A 21,151-nucleotide genomic window follows, 5' to 3' on the forward strand; every position below is an offset into this window, starting at 1 on the left:
GGCCCCGAGCTCAGAATCACCTGACTCGTGAACAGTGGCGGTGTGTCACGGGGAACTGACTCAGCGTTATCAGAGGCGGGTCTCCACAGTGGGGAGTGCAGCATATCAACAAGTCAGGCACTCAAAGCAATGCACCAATGGAAGAGTGCACAGGGGTACCTTTTCCCCTCCCTCCCTTTAAAACTGGACTCCCCATTATCTTGTCTACCGCGCGATTTGAAATCGCTCCTGCACGGCTGCAGTGATGAGGCTGTTTGCTTTTCTCCAGGTGTCCCCATCAGAGCTGACTGCTGCCTTCACTGTCCTTCCCACAATGCCTGCAGCACCTGGGCAGTGATTGGCTCTCAGTGACCAAACTTAGAAGCTCACGGGGCTACCCCTACACCCGACATCTCAGCCTTCAGTCAGCACTGGAAAGGATCCTGTGGCCAGAGCTACATTAAATACAAATAAGTAATGATTAAGCCAGGGATTGTCAACTCCAGTCCCAGAGTCACAGGTTCTCTTTCCATCCTGCATGCGTCTTAGTTGAGCTAAGTTGCAACATCTTCCAAACAGAGGTTAACTAAAGAGTGGCAGTATAACCTGCAGGGATCTGGCCTTGGATGACTGGAGATGCCCATCATCTATGTAGAGCAATACCATCCCAATCCTGGATTCTTGTGGCAGCGGAGTTCCAAATCTTCATTGTTAATCAAAAGCTGTAAGTGAACCGTTTTCTTGTTCTTACCTTTTAACTTGTCTACACCTGGTTCCAAGTTTAAGAAATGTCAAGATTCACAAGCCTTGTTCCCCACCAGTCAACATGCTTACCTTTATTTCTGACTCAGCAGCTTTTGATGGGTGATCATTATCCAGGTGGGGCTGCACATTGGTGGTGGTGGTGGAGGGATCCCCATTACCTGTAAAGCGCTTTGAGTGGAGTGTCCAGAAAAGTGCTATAAGTGTAAGCAAATATTATATTATAATTTGCTAAAGAACAAAGGGAAATGATGTACTGTCTCAGAGGTCCAATGGGTTATTTTTCCAGGCAGTACTAAATGAGGGCAGCTCTTGACCTTTTTGAGAAATTAATGCAAAATTCCATGTCCCAAACAGAAATCAACCTGTGATAACTCAGATGGAGGAAAAAAACCCAATGTGGCCTGTTTCCAAACAGTGGTCTTGGGTTAAGATAACTCTAGAACTCAACCTACTCTTCAGAATCTGTTTAGTGGTTAAGCTACATTTCCCTCCCCCCTCTATGACATTTCATCTCAATCAATACGAGTTAATGGAAATACCATGTAACAGGGAAGTTTGTCATATGTTAACTATGCTGTTTTCTTTTCAAGCATGGCACTACTTTATATAATAGCTGCCTGACAGAGGACCCTCAGTCAGCGTTAGATGAAACAGTTACTCCCTACTGCAATAGTAAATCGCTTCCCTACAAGACAAGATTGAGAACAAATCTCTAGAGAGAATAAAGGTTCATTTTTCTTTTTTTATTTTCATGTTCGCTCTTTAAAAAATAAAATAAAAGACTGGGTAAGAAACCTACAACAGCCTCGCTCACATTGCTCTCAAAAACACTGTGGATGACATGTCACTAAACCCACTGGCCAAGCCTACATTAGGCTACAAGGTTAAAACATAAATATCCGTTTGTCATAAATCTCTACATTTCTTTTCCAGGAAGGACATCAGGGCTGCCTGTTTACCGATGGACTCATCAACCGAGATCCTGTTGAGAAAAATCCTGAACAGAAATTCCTAAGTCTAACAAAGTTGGAATGCACAGGGTGAGGGCAATAACTTACTCACCATGATGTAGCAGCGTAGGAAGAATGCATCTGAACAACGCAGGAAAGTCTCAAAACTGCATTTTGATTTATCTCGATGTATTTTTAAATACAATCACATCACACAATGGTCCCAGGCCTTCAGAGGTAATCGCATGGCAAAATTGCAATTGTCATAAATCAGTTAAGGGCCCTTTTACTGTGCTTACTGGGAAGTACCACACTAGGAGACCTGCCTTTGCCCTCCCAGTTGTATTCTTCATAGCACTGTCCCCTCCCTCAATGCCACAGAGGCCATGAGGTTTAGAAGACCAGTCTACAAAGGCCTTGGAGCTCGACCACCAGATACAGAGGGGCGAAAACTGGAAGAGTAGAAAGGAATTGAATGCCCATACCTTCCTGCTACATCACAGACTGAAGCAAATTACTCCCCACACAGCAAATTGGAGTGACGTAGCTAGTCAATTTTGGCAAGGGTAAAAAAAAAAACAAAAACAAAAAAAAACAGTTGTAGGACACATACAAATGTCAGCATAGAAAATGACAAACCATAAAAAAATTACACAATTAAAAGAAAATAAAAGTTTGAGAGGTTTAGCAAAAGGACCTTTTCTCAGGAGCAAAAAGTAAAAATCGGAGAGCTCATTACTTTGTAATGTCTATGCTCCCTTCTGTATTTTTTCCTCATGAAAAAAGCCCCCCCCCCCCCCCAAACTCCTTTTAAATTTCCTTTTAAGGTGCAATTTTAGAACAATCTAATTTTTTTTTTGCCCACTTGTTCTCCACACTGGCAACATCCTTTTCTAGAACGTTTTAAAAAAATAACCTTTCGCTTTCCAAAAAGCTATGAAAATTACAGTATTACAGTCAGACTCTTTTTGTTACTTTTATTTTAGAAAACGTCCTTTTTAAAGTGTGGTAATTCAAGTCACATTTTTTTTTAAGATACAGAGAAAAAAAAAACTTGGAAACATGGATACAGCAAGGAAACGAAAAAAAAGATAGAAAATAAAGCTAACATTTTCGGACTGCTCTATTTTTCTTGAAAAAAAGGGATTTGAGGAGAGGTGGGCTAGGGAGGACAGATGGAAAGTTAGTTGAGTAAACTTTTACAGTTGGTTCTTTAAATTATGTTTTGAAGTCTAATTTCAGAATTTTTCAGCTTTTAAGTTATTTCGGTCTTCCAGACATTAAATGGATCTTGTCCCCCCCTGCCTGGCATCAGCAGGGTGGGGAAACAGCGCCTCAGCCTGGCAATGGAAAGGAACAGCCTTCACAGGGACCTGCAGGCTCAAGACGATAAAGTGGTGTCCTTCTGTGTTTGCTGTGCTTGTGAACGCTGCATCAACTTCTGACTTTCCACATCTCTAAAATGTTTCTCAACCTGCAGGCAGGTGGAGTGACGGAGAGAAAGAAAAACAACGTGTCACGTCAGGCCCTATCTGCTTCAATCTCCACTGAAGCTCAGGTGTCCCACTGCACTCCAGGATATGGCAATATTGTCAGCACTACTGGACCGAGGAACGTGAAGCTGTTAGCGCTCCCTTATGTCGTCAAGATAGATTTAAGAGGTTTTCAGTAAGTAAGATCAAGTGATCGAACACAGACTAAAGTCACGTTTTACTCATCAAATACAAGATCTTTCCCCAGCATGCAATAAATCCAGCACATTATATTGTAAGATAAAGGTTGCAGAAGAGAGAAGGCAGCCAGTGGGGCCACAAACCTCTTGACTACTAATTGCTAACTAGTCCAAGGGCATCACTGAGCCCCAAAGGACTCGGCTTCAACAACACAGCGGGGCAACTTGCACTGTGTCTCCACCATGAATAGATACACTGACTGAAATCTGCAGAGCGTGATATGAACAGATTACACATTGGAAGGAGTCATTTCCCTTACTTGATTGTGCTACAGCGGAGGGTCACAGTAAACGGGAATTCAGTCCTACAGACAGGCAAAGAGTTTCTGGCATCTCGGAGATCCTTCCTAAATGAAAGCATGCCGCAGGGGTCTGGGTCATACTTACTATTTTGCGTACGTGACTTAAAGCGCTTCCCTCTTTGCCTTTGCAGTTCTCAACCTGGTAAGGCGGTGCAATTACGACGTCATCCATCACAATTATATTCTTCTCTTGCCATTTACAGTCTTTGATGCTGGAATACAATGTAGGTCAATGAAATCAGATTAAGAAACAAGAGCTTCTATGACACCAGGCAAACTGATTTTTTGGCATTAAATTTCATTGGCTCACCTCAAGAGTAAAGATTAAGATTACAAAAAGATAAGGACGTTAATACAATTTAAAAACAGCAATGCTCACTTGAAAGTAAACCATATATTGTCCATTTTGAAAGTGAAGCTCAGTGAATGATTTAAACAGAACTCTATTTATACTCTTATGTTTTCCTTTTGACGAAAAATCCGGGTGGTTTATCTTATTTCTCTGTGTGGAGTCGGAGACTACAGGGCAGAGGTGATACTACAACCTGCCAACAGGTGGTCAGGCTAGGAGACCAGCTCCCTTTTTCAAGTTTGTTAACCTCATTAGTGTGCCTTGGGGATACGAGAGGAAAATGGAGCAGATATGGGAAAACCGCCCACCAACACTGACAAAAAACACAGAAAGAGTCACAGACCCCGTGGTCGGAACAGAACACAGGACCCTGGAGTTAAAAGATGGCCAGCCCCGATCACGATGCTACCTTAGTGGATCTCAGTGCTGCACTCCAGGGCTGCCTTACTCCCCATTCAACAATGGATGCTCTCTTTTAAAATGTTTCTTTTGCTAAAACTTCCAGCTGCCAGGGTCAGCTGACGCCCGATACTGCTCTTGGGACGTAGGAGTAAAACAGATTAAGCTGTATCACTGATGAATCAGAGACAAAGGGTTTCAGTGGAGTCCACTGGGCAGGGTTGACTGTGTGTGACAGGGGAGAAATCTCTTCTCCCTTCTTGCTCCGCTGGCATTTGGCAGCTGCATTTCTTGTAAAAATGACAATTTTATTTGCAAAATAAAAAGACAGACACTTACGTTTTATGTATAGTCTGAAAAAGTTGCTGGCCTTCCAAAGACACTCCAGCACTAATTGCATATGCTTGGGACAACTTGTCTTCCTTTTCTGTTCGTGCCCGGTTGGCGAGCTGGAGGAAGAGAATTTCACCATCAAACCTGGACCCCTACTGCGCATTCAGGTCACGACATGGCTCACACCACTCAGTGCTCTCATTTATTTATATAGGCCATCCTAACCAAAGATGACAGGAAAAAAAAGCATCCTAGCTACTACCATACAGTATAAAATGCATTTAAATGAGAATATAAAAAAAGCATCAATGTTGCATTTAGTATGGTTTAGGCATTATTAGGAGAAAACGATCATTTCCTTTCCTTATATACACCAGGGTCAGAATAAAACAACTCACTCACCTTACTACTACACCTGCTGCATCCAAAACTGAAAAGTAAAACCCGTGCACGACTATGTGTCTGAGCCAATCATTTACCATGCACAAGCTTTAAAGTGAAGTACAGGAGGGTGTGTAGACACGATGGATCTCAGGGACATCAGCATGCATATGCTCAGCCAATACTGTGCCAACACTGGGGGGGGGGGGGGGGGGGGGGAACCTCACTGCCCTGGTTGTCTTATAAAACCTGCCAGGGCTCCAGAACTAGGGAGACACCCTCAGAAAGCAGCTGAGCGGGAGGCAGGTCGGCCCTCGCTGCAGATCTTTAGTTCTGTGTGCCGGGAAGGTGAGCCTTACCTTGTTAACATTCAGCGAGGCTAGCGGAGGAGGAGTTTCAGTGCGGTCATTTAGGATTTCCACATCCGAAACGTAGGCTAAATTAACCAGGATGACGTCACTGAGGTTCTGCTTTCCGCTGGAGGCGGCGCATTCTGCGGAGAGGGGGCTGAAGTCAAGGAAAACCACGCCACACATCCCTCCTGCCCAGGGAAAACAGAACAGCCGGCACCCTTGGCTATACCTAGATTACCAGGCTTAAAACAAAAAGGATGCTTCCACCCAGATTTTAACCCCACCCTAATTTTCTCCTGCAAATCAGAAAAAGCAGTTAGGTCACTCACAGTCTGTCAAGTTGCATTCAGACAACAAGAAAAAGGCACAATAAACACAACCCACTCCTTTAAGCTTTAGGGCTATCCCAAAAGGCCATAAAGGTTACAGTGAAAAGAGCCTTCGCATGTTTGTAGGCACCTGAGGCTAGAAGCCCAGTCTACCATTCCAAGTGATCAGGCAACAATACATTGTGCAATCAATGACCCATCACAGACCCCCACCCACATGTCCCAGAGAGGAATCCATCATAAAACCAACAAGTACAAAAGGGCACAGTGGGACCACAGTATAAATACTTATTCCAGTCTTCCCACCTCCGAGAATGCAAATACACCGTCCCTCTATGCTGCAAGCCCTCCTGCTTGATATGAGCTGCGGCACTACTCCCACTGCGCACTGAAAGCTCCGCTAGCTGTGGACCAGCACTGCTCCTAGAGAAGCAACGCCTGCAGAAAATGCACAAGATTGATTTCAGCCATCCCCCACCTCTGCAAATCTTCCATACAGGAGAAGCACATCTACTGGCCTTAACCTCCATTTTTAAAAGTCAACACAAGCACTTATTCTGGGGTTGCGGCAGGCAAAGGAATTTTGAACATGACCCCTCTTACAGACGTTTCAAGCTAAGAGAAGCCACTCAAAATGAGGAGGCATCTGTCACAGACGTGTTAATTAGGACACGAAGACCCCTGGCTCATTTTCATTCGGCACTTCAGAATGCAAACACTAAGAATGGAAAAGTCACCTTCTGACAATCATTCCCTCACACAATCACAAGAAACGCTGCTAAGTGTATTTCTGCTAAAATATACTGGTGACTGTTTAATGGTTTATGACTGCTGGCACGGTATGAACTGAATAATCATCTGCTCAATGTTGTGAACAGTTTACTCCAGGATAACCTTGGTTAGCGGAAGTGTGCAAACACTGAGCACTCAAAAAGGTGTTCAACTTCCGTATAAAGATTGTACTCCCTCATTCATCACGGATATTGCAACATGTAAGATGACAAAGGAGGGAATGGAATGTCACTTTGCATTTAACAGGATTCTTGCCATTATAATGTATAAATGCAACAAAGTGTTTAAAGCAGCAAGTCATTGGAAATTCCCTTCTTTTTACATCCTCCTTATTTTAACCTTACAAGCTACCACTATCTTGCTGCCAACCGATCTCATTCCCCTGAACTCCTGGCTCCCCAGGGATTAATCCTCTATTCAGCACCACTAAGGCTGGGGGGGGGGCAGGGGTCTTTCTGCTGACACAGGACTTTTAACCAGTTTCACAAAGAATAAAATAACCAATTGATTCTTTTTTTGCCCACGTTGCCAAAGGGATGTATGCAGACTTCAGTACACATCACAGGCCAGTGGAGCCCCAGGTTTCTTCCCCCAGTAAAAAGCAAAGTCCAGAGTCACCTCTGCATTCTCACCAGTTTTAGTTCAAGTTTTCACTGACCTCTGAGCTGCGGGAATAAACCGATTTGAACCATGGATACTATTTACAGTTTAGCTCAGCTGGCTTGGAAATGGTCTTGTCTAACTTGTCCTTGGGACGGTATGTAAAAACTATTAAAGAACCTGTTCTACCAAAACTACTTGGGTTTTTACAGTGAAATGTAAGGATTCTGACATCTCCTGAGCTTCTATTTTGTAATTCAGTGGTTTTCAACTTTGTATATTGATCCCTGGTTAGATTTGCAGTGCTCAGTTTCACACAGTGCTGAAACGCACAGCTAGTAATTGATGAAAATATTACAATGGTACTGCCAGCCTACAGCTTAACACTCACACTGGTATACTGTGGTCATGCACTACACACAGTACATGAGTTAAGAGCACTGGGCTTTTTCTTGCTAATGATGTGTTGAAGAAAAACACCTGTTCAACCTTGCAACATCTATTTTTTAACTTGGGTAGTAACAATAGCAAATCAGTCTGGCAAACAAAAATTTAACTCATTGTGCTACTGAGATGAACTGACATATTGGATGCTTACTGAAAATAAAATGATAATTCCTGTGTACCATGGAGGACGTTGCAAACACAATGAAGACAAATCATGATAAACACAGCAATTAGAGAGCAATGTAGCTTATGTAGAACAAAAAGCCTTTTGGTTACTTTTTAAAAATGAATGTTAGCTACAATATTTTTAACCACATTTACCTTCCTAGCAAGTTATGTTAATGGCCTACTTGTTTTACATCTGTTACAGTGTCCGACCTAGAATTAACACAACAGTGGGAAAGGACTATGTCAAAACGCAATTTGAATCTCAACCCCCGTTTCCTTAATAAAGCCAAACAGGAAAATCAACTGTACTGAATTCTGGGGCTACTGAACTGGGGAATAAGACAGTGAGACCCAACCTGGGATTAGAAAGATAAGTGAAAGGCTCAACAAAATAGAAAATCCTGCACTGTTCTATGCAGCAGATTCAACGTCAAGGTTATCCGTGAACTTGGACAGCAAAAACAACAACGCCACATTTACTATACTCGAAAACAAACAAGCTAAAAGCTTCGTTTCTCTCATTTTGTGTTTGGTTTCAAGACACTCCAGCTGTCCAGAGCTTAGCAGCTGAGACTTGTGAACAATTCAAGGCAAACCTGCATATGAGAACTGTCCCTGCAGGGGAGTGACCTTCAAAACATACAGCAACCTTCAGATATTTACTTTTAACACACTCTACTCCAAGGACAAGCCTTCTCAACTTGCTTTCAGGAAGAGATACCTGCATAAAAACTGACCCATAATATCACATAGGCAGCAGTGTGAAGCCTTGGTTAGGTTTCTTGACTCATAACTGGAGGGCAGCGAGTCAGAATGCTAGGTGAGACACTGCTTTTGTACCCTTGAGCGAAGCACTGCATCTAAATTTTTCTAGTAAAATATCCAGCAAATAAGTTGCTTTGGATACAAGTGTGAGCCAAACTAGTAACTGGCGCATAATTGGATACATAAGCACATCCATAACCTACATATAAAGAATCTGTTTGCTGAAATCTACAGCAGACGTAAACCTGGGACTGCAGTTAATGTAGTCAGATACCTGCCTGGAATTAAAATGACTAGTCTGTATGTTCGAGTGTGGAGCAGCATCAGTCCACAAGCTGCAAACAAGCAGAGATCAATGACATGCTAAAATGTTGAAAGAAAAAATGTTTCAGCTGTAAATAAGGATCCACAGCAAAAGTGCTTTCCTTATTTTTACTATATGGGCATGGAATTAAACTCTTATTCCTATCCTGTATGCAACCTAAATTTTTTAGGTAGGTATTGAGTTGATTTTTCACACGCTGAAATAAATATAATTTTTGGCTTTAAATCAACAGGCAAACAATAATTTGGACTCTTTAATGAATCCATCTTAATGCTAGCTACTGCTTTATTACAAACCAGGTGAACACTGCAGCCCAGAAAAATCAATGCCCAGTTTCCAATCCCTGACCTAAATATGGAAATAAACCTTATGAATAAGGACTTTGACCACCGAGTTTAATTCTCAACTCAAGTGTTCATATTTCATGTAAAGGAGACAAGTGCATGTTAAGACGTTAACAAACCAAGCCCATTGTATACCATTTAAATTGACTGTGGGTTAGCCACAGCAAAGGTCTATGCAATTCAGTGATGTTCACATGCTCTACCGCAACACATTTTGTGCCAGAGAAACCCACTTCACAGGTGGCTTAAATAAAATCTCAACCCACAAAACCCACAGCTGAAAGGTAAATTCACCTTCCTTCACCTCTTTAGTGGCAAAATAAAAATCTGCAGACCTTATCTCAGGGGCTGTTTCACATTTGGAAGGTACACTGTAAACTATCAGAGCAGGTACCACTGATGAAGCAAAGCTGACCCCTTTGTAATCTTGCACACTGCCTGTCCAGGGGTGCAAAGTGTACCTCCTTTTCTGGGAAGCCCCCTCCCAAATTTGAGTAGTCTAATAAACATTCAAAGACCCTGCCATGCGATGTGGTAAATAAAAATAAATTAATTGCTGTGTTCAGTGAGAGTTTATCACGTCACTTCGCACCAGCCTCCAGTACTGTGCAAGAAAAAAAAAGTAAAACTATTACACATTAGCATCTCAGGAAGAATACCCAACCTGCTGTCCTTGAAAAATCTTGGCTCTACTGTATTCTGAAATGGCTTTGTATGGTCTATACTGGCATCCACAGCATGACTATTACTGAAGCACCAGTTGTAAGACAAGTCAGACTGAACACTTTCTGTTCTCCTGCCAACAGGCCCAAGCTTCTAGGAGGTGTTGCCAATACAAACCTTGGTTCATTAAAGTTTGGGTGAATTCTGATTCTTTAACTTATTTTACCACTCCTTTACAGTAAGTTAGTATCATTCCAAGGTCGAAACTAAATGGATTACTGCTAACAGGTTTGCGATGTCATTATAAAAGGCTAAGTAATGAAAAAGAGAAATGGAAAATTCACATTCTACATATTCACAACTACACTTGAACAATTTTAAGGCGCCCCTCTGACTATCAGTATGTCAAACGAAACATGTACAAGGGTAGCTCAATATCTCAACCCAACATAAAAGTTTATAGCCTGATAAAACAATGGCAAAGTTTGTAACTGAGCCAGAAAAGAGAAAAAACAAAGTAATCAAGTCCACCTCAGAACACGTGCTAATTCAGATCTTTAACTATGATCAGTTACGCAAATCTATGACTATGCTGTACAGGACTAGCTTGCTTAAAACTAACAGTAAAAACAGAAACAGGTTTCAATTCCTCATTAAACCTGGTTTTCCTATAATTCACACTAGACTTTAACCAAGTCGCACTAATACAACAGAACTATAGCAATTTCCTCATGTCCTGTTAAATAGTTTGTGCAGCTTTCATGTAACTCACCTGCTAAGGCAAGTTCATGTACTTCACTACCTAATATGGCCAGCAGCTCTATCACCCTGCAACTCACAACTGACAATCCAGCGAATATTTGATTTGGCTTCATCACCGTTCTCCCCACTGTGGTGAGTGGACTGGTGCATCATCCAGGTGGGGCTGCACACTAGTGGTGGTGGAGGGGAGTTACCATTACCTGTAAAGTGCTTTGAGTGCAGTGTCCAGAAAAGTACTACGCAAGCGTAAGGAACTACTATTAAAAATAAAATTCCCTTGAATTTACAATTTGGCCAGCAGTCTGCAAACCTACTGAAGTCTGAACTCATTAATTGGAATGGTCCTGTCTTAATGTGAAAGATCAAGAGTTAGATCTTTTGTAGTGGTGGTGAAATTACTAGCACTGTTTTTTTCCAAAAACAAACAAGAACTCCAGGCTAAGTAACTGTTTCACTTCCTGTAGAAAATGAAACAATTTAACAGATTTTAAACTGCTTTCTAAATGCCCGATTTGATTGTATTCCAGCACATTCTGCAGGCCTCACAATGATTGGGCCTGCTAGAAACCTACAAGGACAACAAGAATGACATTACGACAAGGATGAAAAAGACTGATTTCCAGGCAAGAGGAAACATCGCAGGTGACGAGGGTCAACATCATCCAAACACCATCGGCTCCGCCCAGCCTCAATCATACCTGGGTGGCCTCTCTGTGTCCTTGCCAGAGCACAACTACCTACTGCCCAGAAGCTGTCAGACATCAACAGGGAAAATCTTCAGTCGGATATCCCTGCAGTCCACAGAGCTAGAACACAGACCACTGTCAGTCCCTGCCCTGAGGGATATATAATGCGCACAGGAAAGATCTACCTCTGCCTGCATGTATGCAGCCAGCTGATTCTCAACATAAAGCAATCACTATCACTGAAACCAACAGCTATGTACCCACCTGGGAATATGTTTTGTAAAAAACTAAAAAAAAAGCATCTAATTAAAAGAGGGACAGAAAAACGTAATAGCCCTAAGTAACAGATATACAATGTAGGTAAAAAATGAAATGTAGAACTCGCACATACTACTGTACATTTTCTAGCTATCCAGTCGAGTAGTAACGCCTGCTGTTAACAGCAGCTTGCAACAGGCTGGGCTACAGCATTTTCATAAACCAGCGAATTAACACAACGTACCATCGACACACCGCAAAATTATCTGCCCGGCTTTTGCACCGGGTAGCGGACATGGCTACTGCTCGCCATCATCTGCTTGTGATCAACGAAGCGGCCATAGTCAATTTCAAGGAGGGATTTCAATTACACACTGAACAACATAACACCCAGCACGCCTGGCTGTGGGGTGAGATCTCCCCCCGGTTAAACCCACGGGTCGCGGCGCTAACGCCAACCACCACGCCGGGATATCGCGTCTGAGGCGGGACGAGAGGAGTAAACCGCGGAATCGTGCCCGGAGACGATCGGGGCTCGGAGGTGTAACTCGCCATGAGCCGACGTGCAGGCCCGGGAGGGGGAACCACAACACAGGCACGTCCCCCCTCCCTCCTCACTCCAGAGCCGGCCTGGCTCCGCGCCCCCCCAACCCAACCCCAACCCCAACCCCACCACGAACGGATCGAGGCGCCGTCGGAAAGAGCACCCGAGGCGGCCGGCGAGCGATCGCGCAGCGCTCACGTCTCGCCCCCATTCAGTCTCACCCCGTGGTAGGTGCACAGGCGGCGAGAGGCACACAGATCGCAGAGGAGAAAAACGTGGACAAACTCACCCTCCCCCCCCCACCGCCGCCGCCGCCGCCTCACACAACACCCCGCTGGCAGAAATGGCCACTAAGCCTTAGTGCTACCGACCACGTTTCCGCGCCCCTAGCCGTTTTTTGGTCAATAGATTCGTATTATTTCAAAGAATTATATAAAGAAGGGAATAAAAACAGCCATGATGCCCCTTCTGGAGCTGCCAAATAGTGCTCCCTACCAAGGACTGGGTTCCTGGCTACAACGCTCGGACCCGGAGCCCAGCCGCGCTCCCCCGGCTTTACCGGTGGCAGTTGGGGCCGGGTGCGGGCCCACTCGAACCAGGTGAACCCCGATCTAGTTTGGGGACACGGTCAGGCCCCCACGATTGCTGCCTTCGTTACTACGCCTGCGCGGAGCACTATCTGGCAAGAGCGGCCGGTTACCCCTCAGGCCCCTTCGCCAGCAGGAGAGACCAGCGAGCGGCCGCCGCCGCCGCCCCAAACACCGCAAAAGGATACTCAAAGTCAGCATCTTGGACTGGTAGTCGAAAGCCAAGACCTCTCCTTGCAGGCGCTGTCCCAAGCAGGTGAGGCAAGCGACCTGACTGCCGACGCTGAAGTACTCCCCCGGTCCTGGAGCCGCCATCTTCTCCGCCAGGAAACCGGAGCGCCAGCCTTACGTAAGCCTACGTAATGGCGTCACCGTATTCGACTGGGACGTGAGAAGCACGTTCTGACGTAATCGTGTGTTCTTTTTCAAATTCTGGCAGAGACTTCTGAAAATAACCGCTTTATTCTCATATTATTCACGTCTTGTTTTTGTGATTCTGAATGAACATTTCGGTACTGTGAGTATTGTTATATTGAGCCCCATTGTTTCAAACGAATCTTTAATACAGGTATAGAAACCTCCTTGGACTAATACTGGCTTGATAAAGTACATAATTTTATCAATACTATACATTACATTCATTTTTATTCTATTTTAGGCGGAGAATACTTGGTAAACGTGATAGTAAAAGAATGACGTTTCATCACTTTATCAGGACGGGGGAGTTCATAAATTGATTTCTGAAACTCGTTTATATAATATCTAAGCAATCTCAAGTCGTCGTTTGAGAGAACATTCTACGTTAAGAGCCCTATATGTGTTCACAGCTTGTAGGTGTAGTGTTATGCGTAGAAATGATCATCAGGAGGCGTATAGACGTTTAACTGGCTTTAATAAAGTTAATGTATCGCATCATCCAGGTGGGGCTGCACACTGGTGGTGGTGGAGGGGATCCCCATTACCTGTAAAGCGCTTTGAGTGGAGGGTCCAGAAAAGCGCTATATAAGTGTAAGCAAATATTATAATTATAATTAATGTATAACACACTCTCCACCCTTTCTCTCCTGACCTCTGACCCCAGAAACACTCTCCACCCTTTCTCTCCTGACCTCTGACCCCAGAACCCAGTCGTATATAGCACCCCTGCGCACTGTGTTCCAATAGTGCCATCACAACACAGTAGGCACTCAAATCCCCTTTGCGTCCCATGAAAATATAAGCGCCCTTGTATAGGGTCCCCAAAACATAAGGGGTTGTAACAGACAGTTCGATAAAGTTCCTAGTTTAAAAAAAAACTGGGGAAAACTAATTTTAAAAGTTATCTCAGTATCTGTATACGGTCACTGCATAACTAGTTACGAGATAATAGTCAAAGTATCAACATATAAAATGCTATACTTGGTATGAAGTAATACTTTACCTCTTTAACGTTTGCGGACTTCTTATCGATTTACAAAAGCAGTCCCTTACACATGTAACCTGTTACTGTAATGGGCTACGTTGTTGTTGTTTTTTTAAAGTTACTTTCTCCCCCAACATAGGTGGTGCGTGACAGACCATCTCTCTGAAGAGGTCACCAAATAATAAACGAGTCCGGGACTGAAGTTTGTCCCTTTCCTCTCCCGGTTGTCGAGAGTCAGGAAATGAACGAGCCCGATGATGCTGTCAAAAAAATGTAAGCATCAGGAGCCAGCCCAGCGCTAATGACCGCGCCAAGTTTTCCGCCTGTAGCAGCATCTCTCGGATACCTGCGTCTGCGTTTCACCCCGGCATCATTGACCCATTAAGTATTTAAAATTAAAGAATATACAGTGCAGCGGTCCTCGTAGTGTTGCACATAAGGTCACTACAGTCAATGCATATAACCCACAGTTATTATCTGCCGTTCTTTTAACTCCAGATTTTTAACTTCGAAACGTTTATAACTCCTATAAGTTGTGGCGGCGGTCCGTCCTCGTCGAACCAGCTCGTCGGAAGATGGATGCGATTCACGCCCAGGGCGTCCGGATCGCCGAGGCGCTTCAGAACCGGCTGATGGACCATGAGAAACTCTGGCTGTCCGTCACTCACCTGGGCAGCCCCAAAGCCGCCTTCCTCCTCTGTTTCCCCGCCACCGTCTACCTCAGCCGGAGGACCGGAGTGGCCGTCATCTGGGCCGCTATCATTTCGGAGTGGCTGAATCTCATTTTCAAGTGGTAAGCGAAAAACTGATTACATGAACAGTCCGGGTTTGGGGGGCGGACTTTAGAAGCTTCCAGCATGCGTTTACCGCAGGACAAATGTAAATAAGCTAATAATGTATAGGAAAATCGTCAGTAACTGGTATTATTGTGCACGGCATTCTCCGCTTTGTGACTGTCACGGGTTTTGGACGATGACACGAAACTACCTTTGCTGTTGCTGCGAAAGGGAAGTTTGTTGCGGACTCTGGGACCTCAGACCAGCTCAGCGTGTTGCTGCTACTAGCTGACTTCCGTCCCCTCAGTGGCAAGAGATAGTGTTGCAACTCTGGTGGCGCTCAGGTGGTGCAATCGCTACCTCTCAGCCAGTTTCCGTACGCCACAAGCGCCTCAACTAAAAACTATTTTGTGTGCTGTCGAGTTTCGTTCACTGGCCTCTGCTAAAAATAACCTCATTTTGCAGAAGTGTTTCTATAAACCCTAGTTTCCAAGGCATCTGAACATCCCTGTCTTTCCCTTGCTTCTTATATACCCCTTTCGCATGCTTCCGAGTGCTACCCTGATTAACAGGGTAAGCAGTTGGCGCTTAAATTAACCCTGTAATTGCTCCAGCAGATTGGTGGAATGCGTGTGATCCCTGCGCGCCAGTGCTTAAACAGCGGTCAGCCCCGCCTGTTCGGAAGACGGCAGAGCGGGCTGACGTCACTTCTGCAGCTGGGGAGCCCCGTTAAACATGCACTTTTCTATGCACTCGCTGGCCAAGATGTTAGTGCTGCATAGAATCTGAGGTCAAAGACACCATGGCTTTCCTTGGCCAGAACAAACCCCAGCTCGGACCTCAATCCCATTGAAACCCAGGGGGCCACACCGTTCAGTCTCACACACTGTTACCACAACTTCAATTGCAGGCTATCCTTTCTAAAGGTATGGGGTGGGACTGGGCTGCAGATATTACAAACAGTATTTATACAGGCCATGTGCTGTTCAAGCTGTTCTTGTGCTCACTGAGGCCTTAACATAATATTTAATTTCTTAATATTTAGGCCGATATGCACACATCATACACAGTAGCAGGCATATGCATCGTAAATGAGTGAAATTAAGGGATTAGTGTGTAGGAACAGGAGAGGCATCATTGATTAGGACAGAGAGTTGACCACACAGCAAGGAAGGGTTGAACAGCACTGTGCATCTGATGTGCTACTGCTTTTCTGAAAGTCATGCACTCACATTTTTATTTCGAATTAGCTGTCCCAGCTGGGACAAGCATGGGAAAAAAAAAAACACATGGAAAGATTCAGATCTAAACCTTTGCCCATCTTCTGTATAAATCTACATTTCAAGAAATGCTGATTCGCCAGTCCCCATGAATCCCTCTGGCTCTGCTTATTTATTATACCCAATACTACCCACTGGAGCTCAGCAGTGTGAGCCTGGTCAGTACCTGGATGGGAGACCTCCTGGGAAGCTATGGTTGCTGCTGGAAGAGGTGTTAGTGGGGCCAGCAGGGGGCGCTCACCCTGTGGTCCATGTGGGTCCTAATGCCCCAGTATAGTGTTGGCGACACTATACTGTAGTGGGCGCCATCTTTTGGATGAGACGTTAAACCGAGGTCCTGACTCTCTGTGGTCATTAAAGATCCCCGGACATTTCTGGAGAAGAGTAGGGAGTTATCCCAGTGTCCAGGCCAAATTTCCCCCCTTGACCTTTACTGTGACCTCCAGATTGTCCCCATGTATGATGAGCTCGCACTGGCCCTGCGATGGACTGGCTCCCTGTCCAGGCTGTACCCTGCCTTGTGCTCAAGGCTCTGGCTTCCCGTGACACCGTGCTGTATAAAGTGGTTTGGTAAATGACATGACATGACAATGGGGCATGACCTTGTTTCAGAAGCAAGGTCAGGGTGCAGGTGAGTGCTGTACTGGGTGGTATGGAATTGATGGACTGGGATGCACTGTTCTCTGTCCCCAGGGTGCTGTTCGGCGAGAGGCCCTTCTGGTGGATAGGAGAATCCCAGCTGTTTCGCACAAACCAGCCGCAGGTCAGGCAGTTCCCCTCCACGTGTGAGACAGGACCAGGTGAGTGGACGGCAGTTGGTTGCCTCCTGTTTTAATGAAAACGCGAGTACGTCAGGAATCCTAACTCAGGATTGACAGCTGACAGCTGCTGTTCACCGGTGTCCAGTCCTGGCCAGACCCAGTGCATCCACATAGCTCAGGAAGAAGAAGACTGCCCCAAAACAACCAATACAGCTACTGATGAAGGCAAATATCCAGATAATCAGAGGTATAATAAGAGCACTTCACTACAGTTACTACTTCAAGATCACAACAACTCCCAGTCCTACTGGGAGAGGGAGGAGGGAACTCGGTTGAACCTGCAGGCCAGTATGTGACCTCTAGTCACAGCCTGTGGAACAGTGAGCTTGTCTCTCAATAATGTTCATATATTTATATGTCAATACCTTATGATGTGTCTCTACTGTAAACGTCTGTAGATTTTGTATGTTAATTGTATTTGTTTAACTTTGGCAACACTGATTTACTAATTGGTCATACCAATAAAGCATCGTGAATTGACAAAAAAAATAGTTTGGTGCACCTATAGCTGCATTAGTTCTATACACATGGGTGCTCTGACTGATCAGGGTGTCTGAAGGGGGAGTTGTGGCCGAGTGGTTGCTGTTGTAATCGATACCACAGTGGACGGGGGTATAGAACAGGCCGTATGGGGGCCCAGTCAGAGTCTAGTCGAGGAAGTCAGACATGAGTAGGTTTTATGTGGGCTCAGTGGGTACCGGGAGGCCCCTCAGGGCTGACTCGTCAGGATTCTCTCTCTCCCCCCCCCCCCCCATCTCCAGGCAGCCCCTCCGGACACGCCATGGTGACGGCGGCCGTGTGGTGGGTGATGGCGTCCAATCTGTCCGCCTTCCTCTACGCCCGCACCCGCAGGTCAGTCAGAGGTCAGGCCCAGGGAGGGGAGGTGAGCTGATCGCTGTGGGCTCTGTTGGAGAAAAGCTCGCACTTTTCCTCCTTCTTGCCCTTTACTGCTCTGGCCCGTCTTTGGAATGGCAAAGACTGCTTCATGCCTCCTTTTTGAGCACGTTTTTCTCTTTCTCGTTGTGTCGCAAAGTAATAAAATCGCGGCACGGAGGAGCAGTGGTTAGCATCCTGCCTCGCAGCTCTGGAGCCCTGGGTTCGATTCCTGGGGTGCTATCTGTGTGGAGTTTGCATGTTCCCCCCAGTTGCATGGGTTTCCTCCCACAGTCCAAAGACATACTGGTAGGTTAATTGGCTTCTGGGAAGATTTCCCTGGTGGGGCTGCATGTTTGCGTCTGTGCGTGTGCCCTGTGATGGAGTGGGGTCCTGTGCAGGGTGTCCGCCTTGCACCTTTTGCTTGCTGGGATAGGCTCCGGCACCCCTGGGACCCTGTGTTGGGGTTAAAAAATGGACGGATGGATTTTACATGTTCAAATGTAATAGTCGTCAAACATGTGGTGTGCATCTCCCATGTGTGTCTGTTAGCAAGGACACGTGTCTCTTTCCTCCCTGTCCAACTCCCTGCAAATGTACAGAAGGTTCTGACAGCCAGGCGTTGATCCTGCCTTTTCCTTCTAGCCTGGATGACAGTGATAAGAAGAATTACTCTTCAGGAGTCCTATACTATAAAAAACAGGGTAACATTGTTTTAACTGAGCATTTGGAAGCAGCGTGCACTCTGATGTTGGTGAAGGGTGAGCTCATGTCGTTTCTCTTCACTGTCTCGTCCAGCGTAGTGCTGATGGCTGTGCCGTTTCTCCTCTACCTGGGCTTCCTGCTGGCAGTGGGCATCTCCAGGATCTTCATCCTGGCACACTTCCCTCACCAAGTAGTTGCAGGATCTGTCACAGGTCAGTGCGCACTGAAGCTGCAGACGACCACGGGCACAGCTCTGCAGGACTGCGATCACACCAGCAGTGTGTGGATTTGCCTCCAGTGCACTCTTCTGCCCCTCCTTTCCACAATTCGCCTACATATAAACACGACTGTGCAAGAGAATTAGACATCTCCAACCCATGCAGGAGTTACTGTATATGTGTGTTACGAGCATCAAAAACTTTGCGCAAATCCTCCACATTTTCTCCTGTCATAACAACTGTGATTAATGCATCTGAGTTTGGTAAGAAGAAACGACAAATTGCAGATCTATCAGCATCAGCTGCCAGTTTAAAACAATGGAGAAATTTGCAGTAGAAGGTCATCATAGATTTGTTTGTCTGTAAAAAATTAAACAGATTGTTCAAGTTAGAACAGGGCAAAATGTTTTAAGACGTCTGCATAACAGTCAAAGCTATTCAATTGAAAATCGGTGTTTTTCCATAATGAATTCTCTGTATGATCGAGGAGCAGCTACAAGCTTTGTGCTGAGGCAGTCACTGGGCGGCTGTCGGGGAGTGGTGTACAGCACGGGCGGAATGAGTCTGAGGCGAAGGTGGTCTGTATACAGGCAGAGAAACCCCTGTTCCCTGTGTTCCAGGATTCGTGCTGGGGTACGCTCTGAGCCGGCTGGTCCCTGACATGCGGCCGCTCAGATTCTTCGTGTTCCTCTCCGGGGGGCTGCTGCTGGGCACCCTGCTGATGCACTGGGGTCTCGAGCGCTGGGGGGTGGACCTGTCCTGGTGAGTCTCTTCGTGCACACATGAGCACCCCCAAAACACTGGAGTCCCCCTCACTTCCCACAGCACTCTAGTCCCAGTGGATTGATATTCAAGTCTTCTGCTTGACTCTGAGCATTAGGCTGTGCTGGCCCCGTGTTTTCTTGCTTGTCTTGTAGCAGCTGTATTACCAGAAGTTGGATAATGAAAGTAGTCAGCCTAGGGGGTAACTTCCAAGGGAAGGCCTTATTGCAAACTGGATTCCAGCATCTTGAAGTCAAGGCCTGTTCTGTTTTTAATGGCAGGGTTTTGGGGGGCGCCACAGTGGCCCAGTGATTAGCGTTGCTGCCTTGCAGCTCCGGGTGCTATCTGTGGGGAGTTTGCATGTTCTCCCTGATTCCGTGCGGTTTCCTCTCACAGTCCGAAGACATACTGGCAGCTGAATGGGCTGAGAAAACCGACCCCAGTGAGAGTGTGTGTAGGTCTGTGTGTCTTCCCTGTGCTGGACTGGCATCCCCTCTCGGGTGGATCCTGCTTTGCGCCCATTGCTTGCTGGGATAGGCTCCGGCGACCCTGAATTGGATGAAGTCGTTAGAAGATGGAGGGACGGAAGGCAGGGCTGTGTGGTTGGAGAGGAGGTGGTCTTGGCCTGTGGGTTTCTGGGTGTCACACAGTCTGTTCTGTCTGCTGTGTGCAGGTCCATTGCACTGGCAGAGAGGTGGTGCGCACGGGCAGACTGGATTCACCTGGACACGGCACCCTTCTCCTCCCTGATGCGGGACAGCGGGGCGGCCCTGGGGCTGGGGCTGGCGCAGCACTGGAGGCCCCAGGGCTGGAGTTTGCCCAGGGCCCCGCGGGCTCTGTGCATGGCCCTGACCTCCCTGGCCCTGTACCACCTCAACCGGCTGGCCCTGCCCCCTGCCCCGCCGGTGCTCTTCTACGGCCTCTTCTTCGCCAAGCACGCCGCCGTGCCACCCGTCGTCATGGTCCTCGTGCCCGGCCTGGTGCACTGGCTCACCAGGAAGGGGGACAAAGACAAGTGAGAGACCGGGGGCAGCAGCGTGGAGAAGGCCATCCTCCGGGCCCCACCCATTTCGCCAGTCTTCGCCCCCCACAAGCCTGGCTCTACCCGGTCTCCCAAATCGCGCAGCTCAGATGCCCCATCGCCATGCAGTCCGTCCCCTGGGGTCCAAGGAGACCCTGATTCATAGTCTCTGCAATGCAATGTGCCTGTAGCAGTTTGGTCTCCTGTGTGCAATAGCATTTCTGTCCTGCAGGGTAACCTCTGCACTTCAGGCTGGGATAGATGTCTAACTAGCTGTTGTGGTAACTTTCAATAAACACACATCAACGACGTTCTGCACTCTTTACTGTAATTTAACGAATAGTTAGCACGACTTCTCAAACAGCAGCGCAGTCTCCTTGCTTACACTCCAGTAGCAAGAAAGGAGGACAACCAGTAGATCCGGTTCTGAGCTCAAACAACCTTTGACCTTTAGGTTACGATAACTTACGACGACTA

At 46.2% G+C, this 21,151-nt stretch overlaps 2 protein-coding genes across 2 annotated transcripts; one reads left to right on the forward strand and one right to left on the reverse strand.

Annotated features, from left to right (window-relative positions):
* Nucleotides 1–1,472: 1,472 nt before the first annotated feature.
* Nucleotides 1,473–13,163, reverse strand: lsm12b (LSM12 homolog b). The gene is made up of 5 exons (XM_088906017.1): nucleotides 13,005–13,163; nucleotides 5,553–5,686; nucleotides 4,819–4,928; nucleotides 3,814–3,940; nucleotides 1,473–3,168 (listed from the first exon to the last, which is right to left on the reverse strand). The coding sequence occupies exons 1-5, from the start codon at nucleotides 13,129–13,131 to the stop codon at nucleotides 3,076–3,078; spliced, it is 591 nt and encodes a 196-aa protein (XP_088762143.1). The 5' UTR covers nucleotides 13,132–13,163; the 3' UTR covers nucleotides 1,473–3,075.
* Nucleotides 13,164–14,453: 1,290 nt separating this feature from the next.
* On the forward strand, nucleotides 14,454–20,986 carry g6pc3 (glucose-6-phosphatase catalytic subunit 3). The gene is made up of 7 exons (XM_088906016.1): nucleotides 14,454–14,491; nucleotides 14,717–15,011; nucleotides 16,968–17,074; nucleotides 17,857–17,947; nucleotides 18,767–18,885; nucleotides 19,512–19,653; nucleotides 20,327–20,986. Exons 2-7 carry the CDS (start codon nucleotides 14,794–14,796, stop codon nucleotides 20,670–20,672), a joined length of 1,023 nt encoding a protein of 340 aa, XP_088762142.1. The 5' UTR covers nucleotides 14,454–14,491; nucleotides 14,717–14,793; the 3' UTR covers nucleotides 20,673–20,986.
* Nucleotides 20,987–21,151: the final 165 nt, after the last annotated feature.

Source organism: Atractosteus spatula, chromosome 26, assembly GCF_055471065.1.
Source record: "Atractosteus spatula isolate fAtrSpa1 chromosome 26, fAtrSpa1.hap1, whole genome shotgun sequence".
Lineage (NCBI taxonomy): Eukaryota > Metazoa > Chordata > Actinopteri > Semionotiformes > Lepisosteidae > Atractosteus > Atractosteus spatula.

Excerpts from the sequence above, each read along its gene's own strand:
- lsm12b (XM_088906017.1), bottom strand. The coding sequence starts at position 13,131 with ATGGCGGCTCCAGGACCGGGGGAGTACTTCAGCGTCGGCAGTCAGGTC. Across the intron at positions 3,941-4,818 it reads TTTCAGACTATACATAAAAC|CATCAAAGACTGTAAATGGC; the intron begins GTAAGTGTCTGT and ends ATTGTATTCCAG. Across the intron at positions 3,169-3,813 it reads TAAGTCACGTACGCAAAATA|GTTGAGAAACATTTTAGAGA; the intron begins GTAAGTATGACC and ends ACCTGCCTGCAG.
- g6pc3 (XM_088906016.1), top strand. The coding sequence starts at position 14,794 with ATGGATGCGATTCACGCCCAGGGCGTCCGGATCGCCGAGGCGCTTCAG. Across the intron at positions 17,948-18,766 it reads CTCTACGCCCGCACCCGCAG|CGTAGTGCTGATGGCTGTGC; the intron begins GTCAGTCAGAGG and ends TGTCTCGTCCAG. Across the intron at positions 18,886-19,511 it reads AGTTGCAGGATCTGTCACAG|GATTCGTGCTGGGGTACGCT; the intron begins GTCAGTGCGCAC and ends CCTGTGTTCCAG.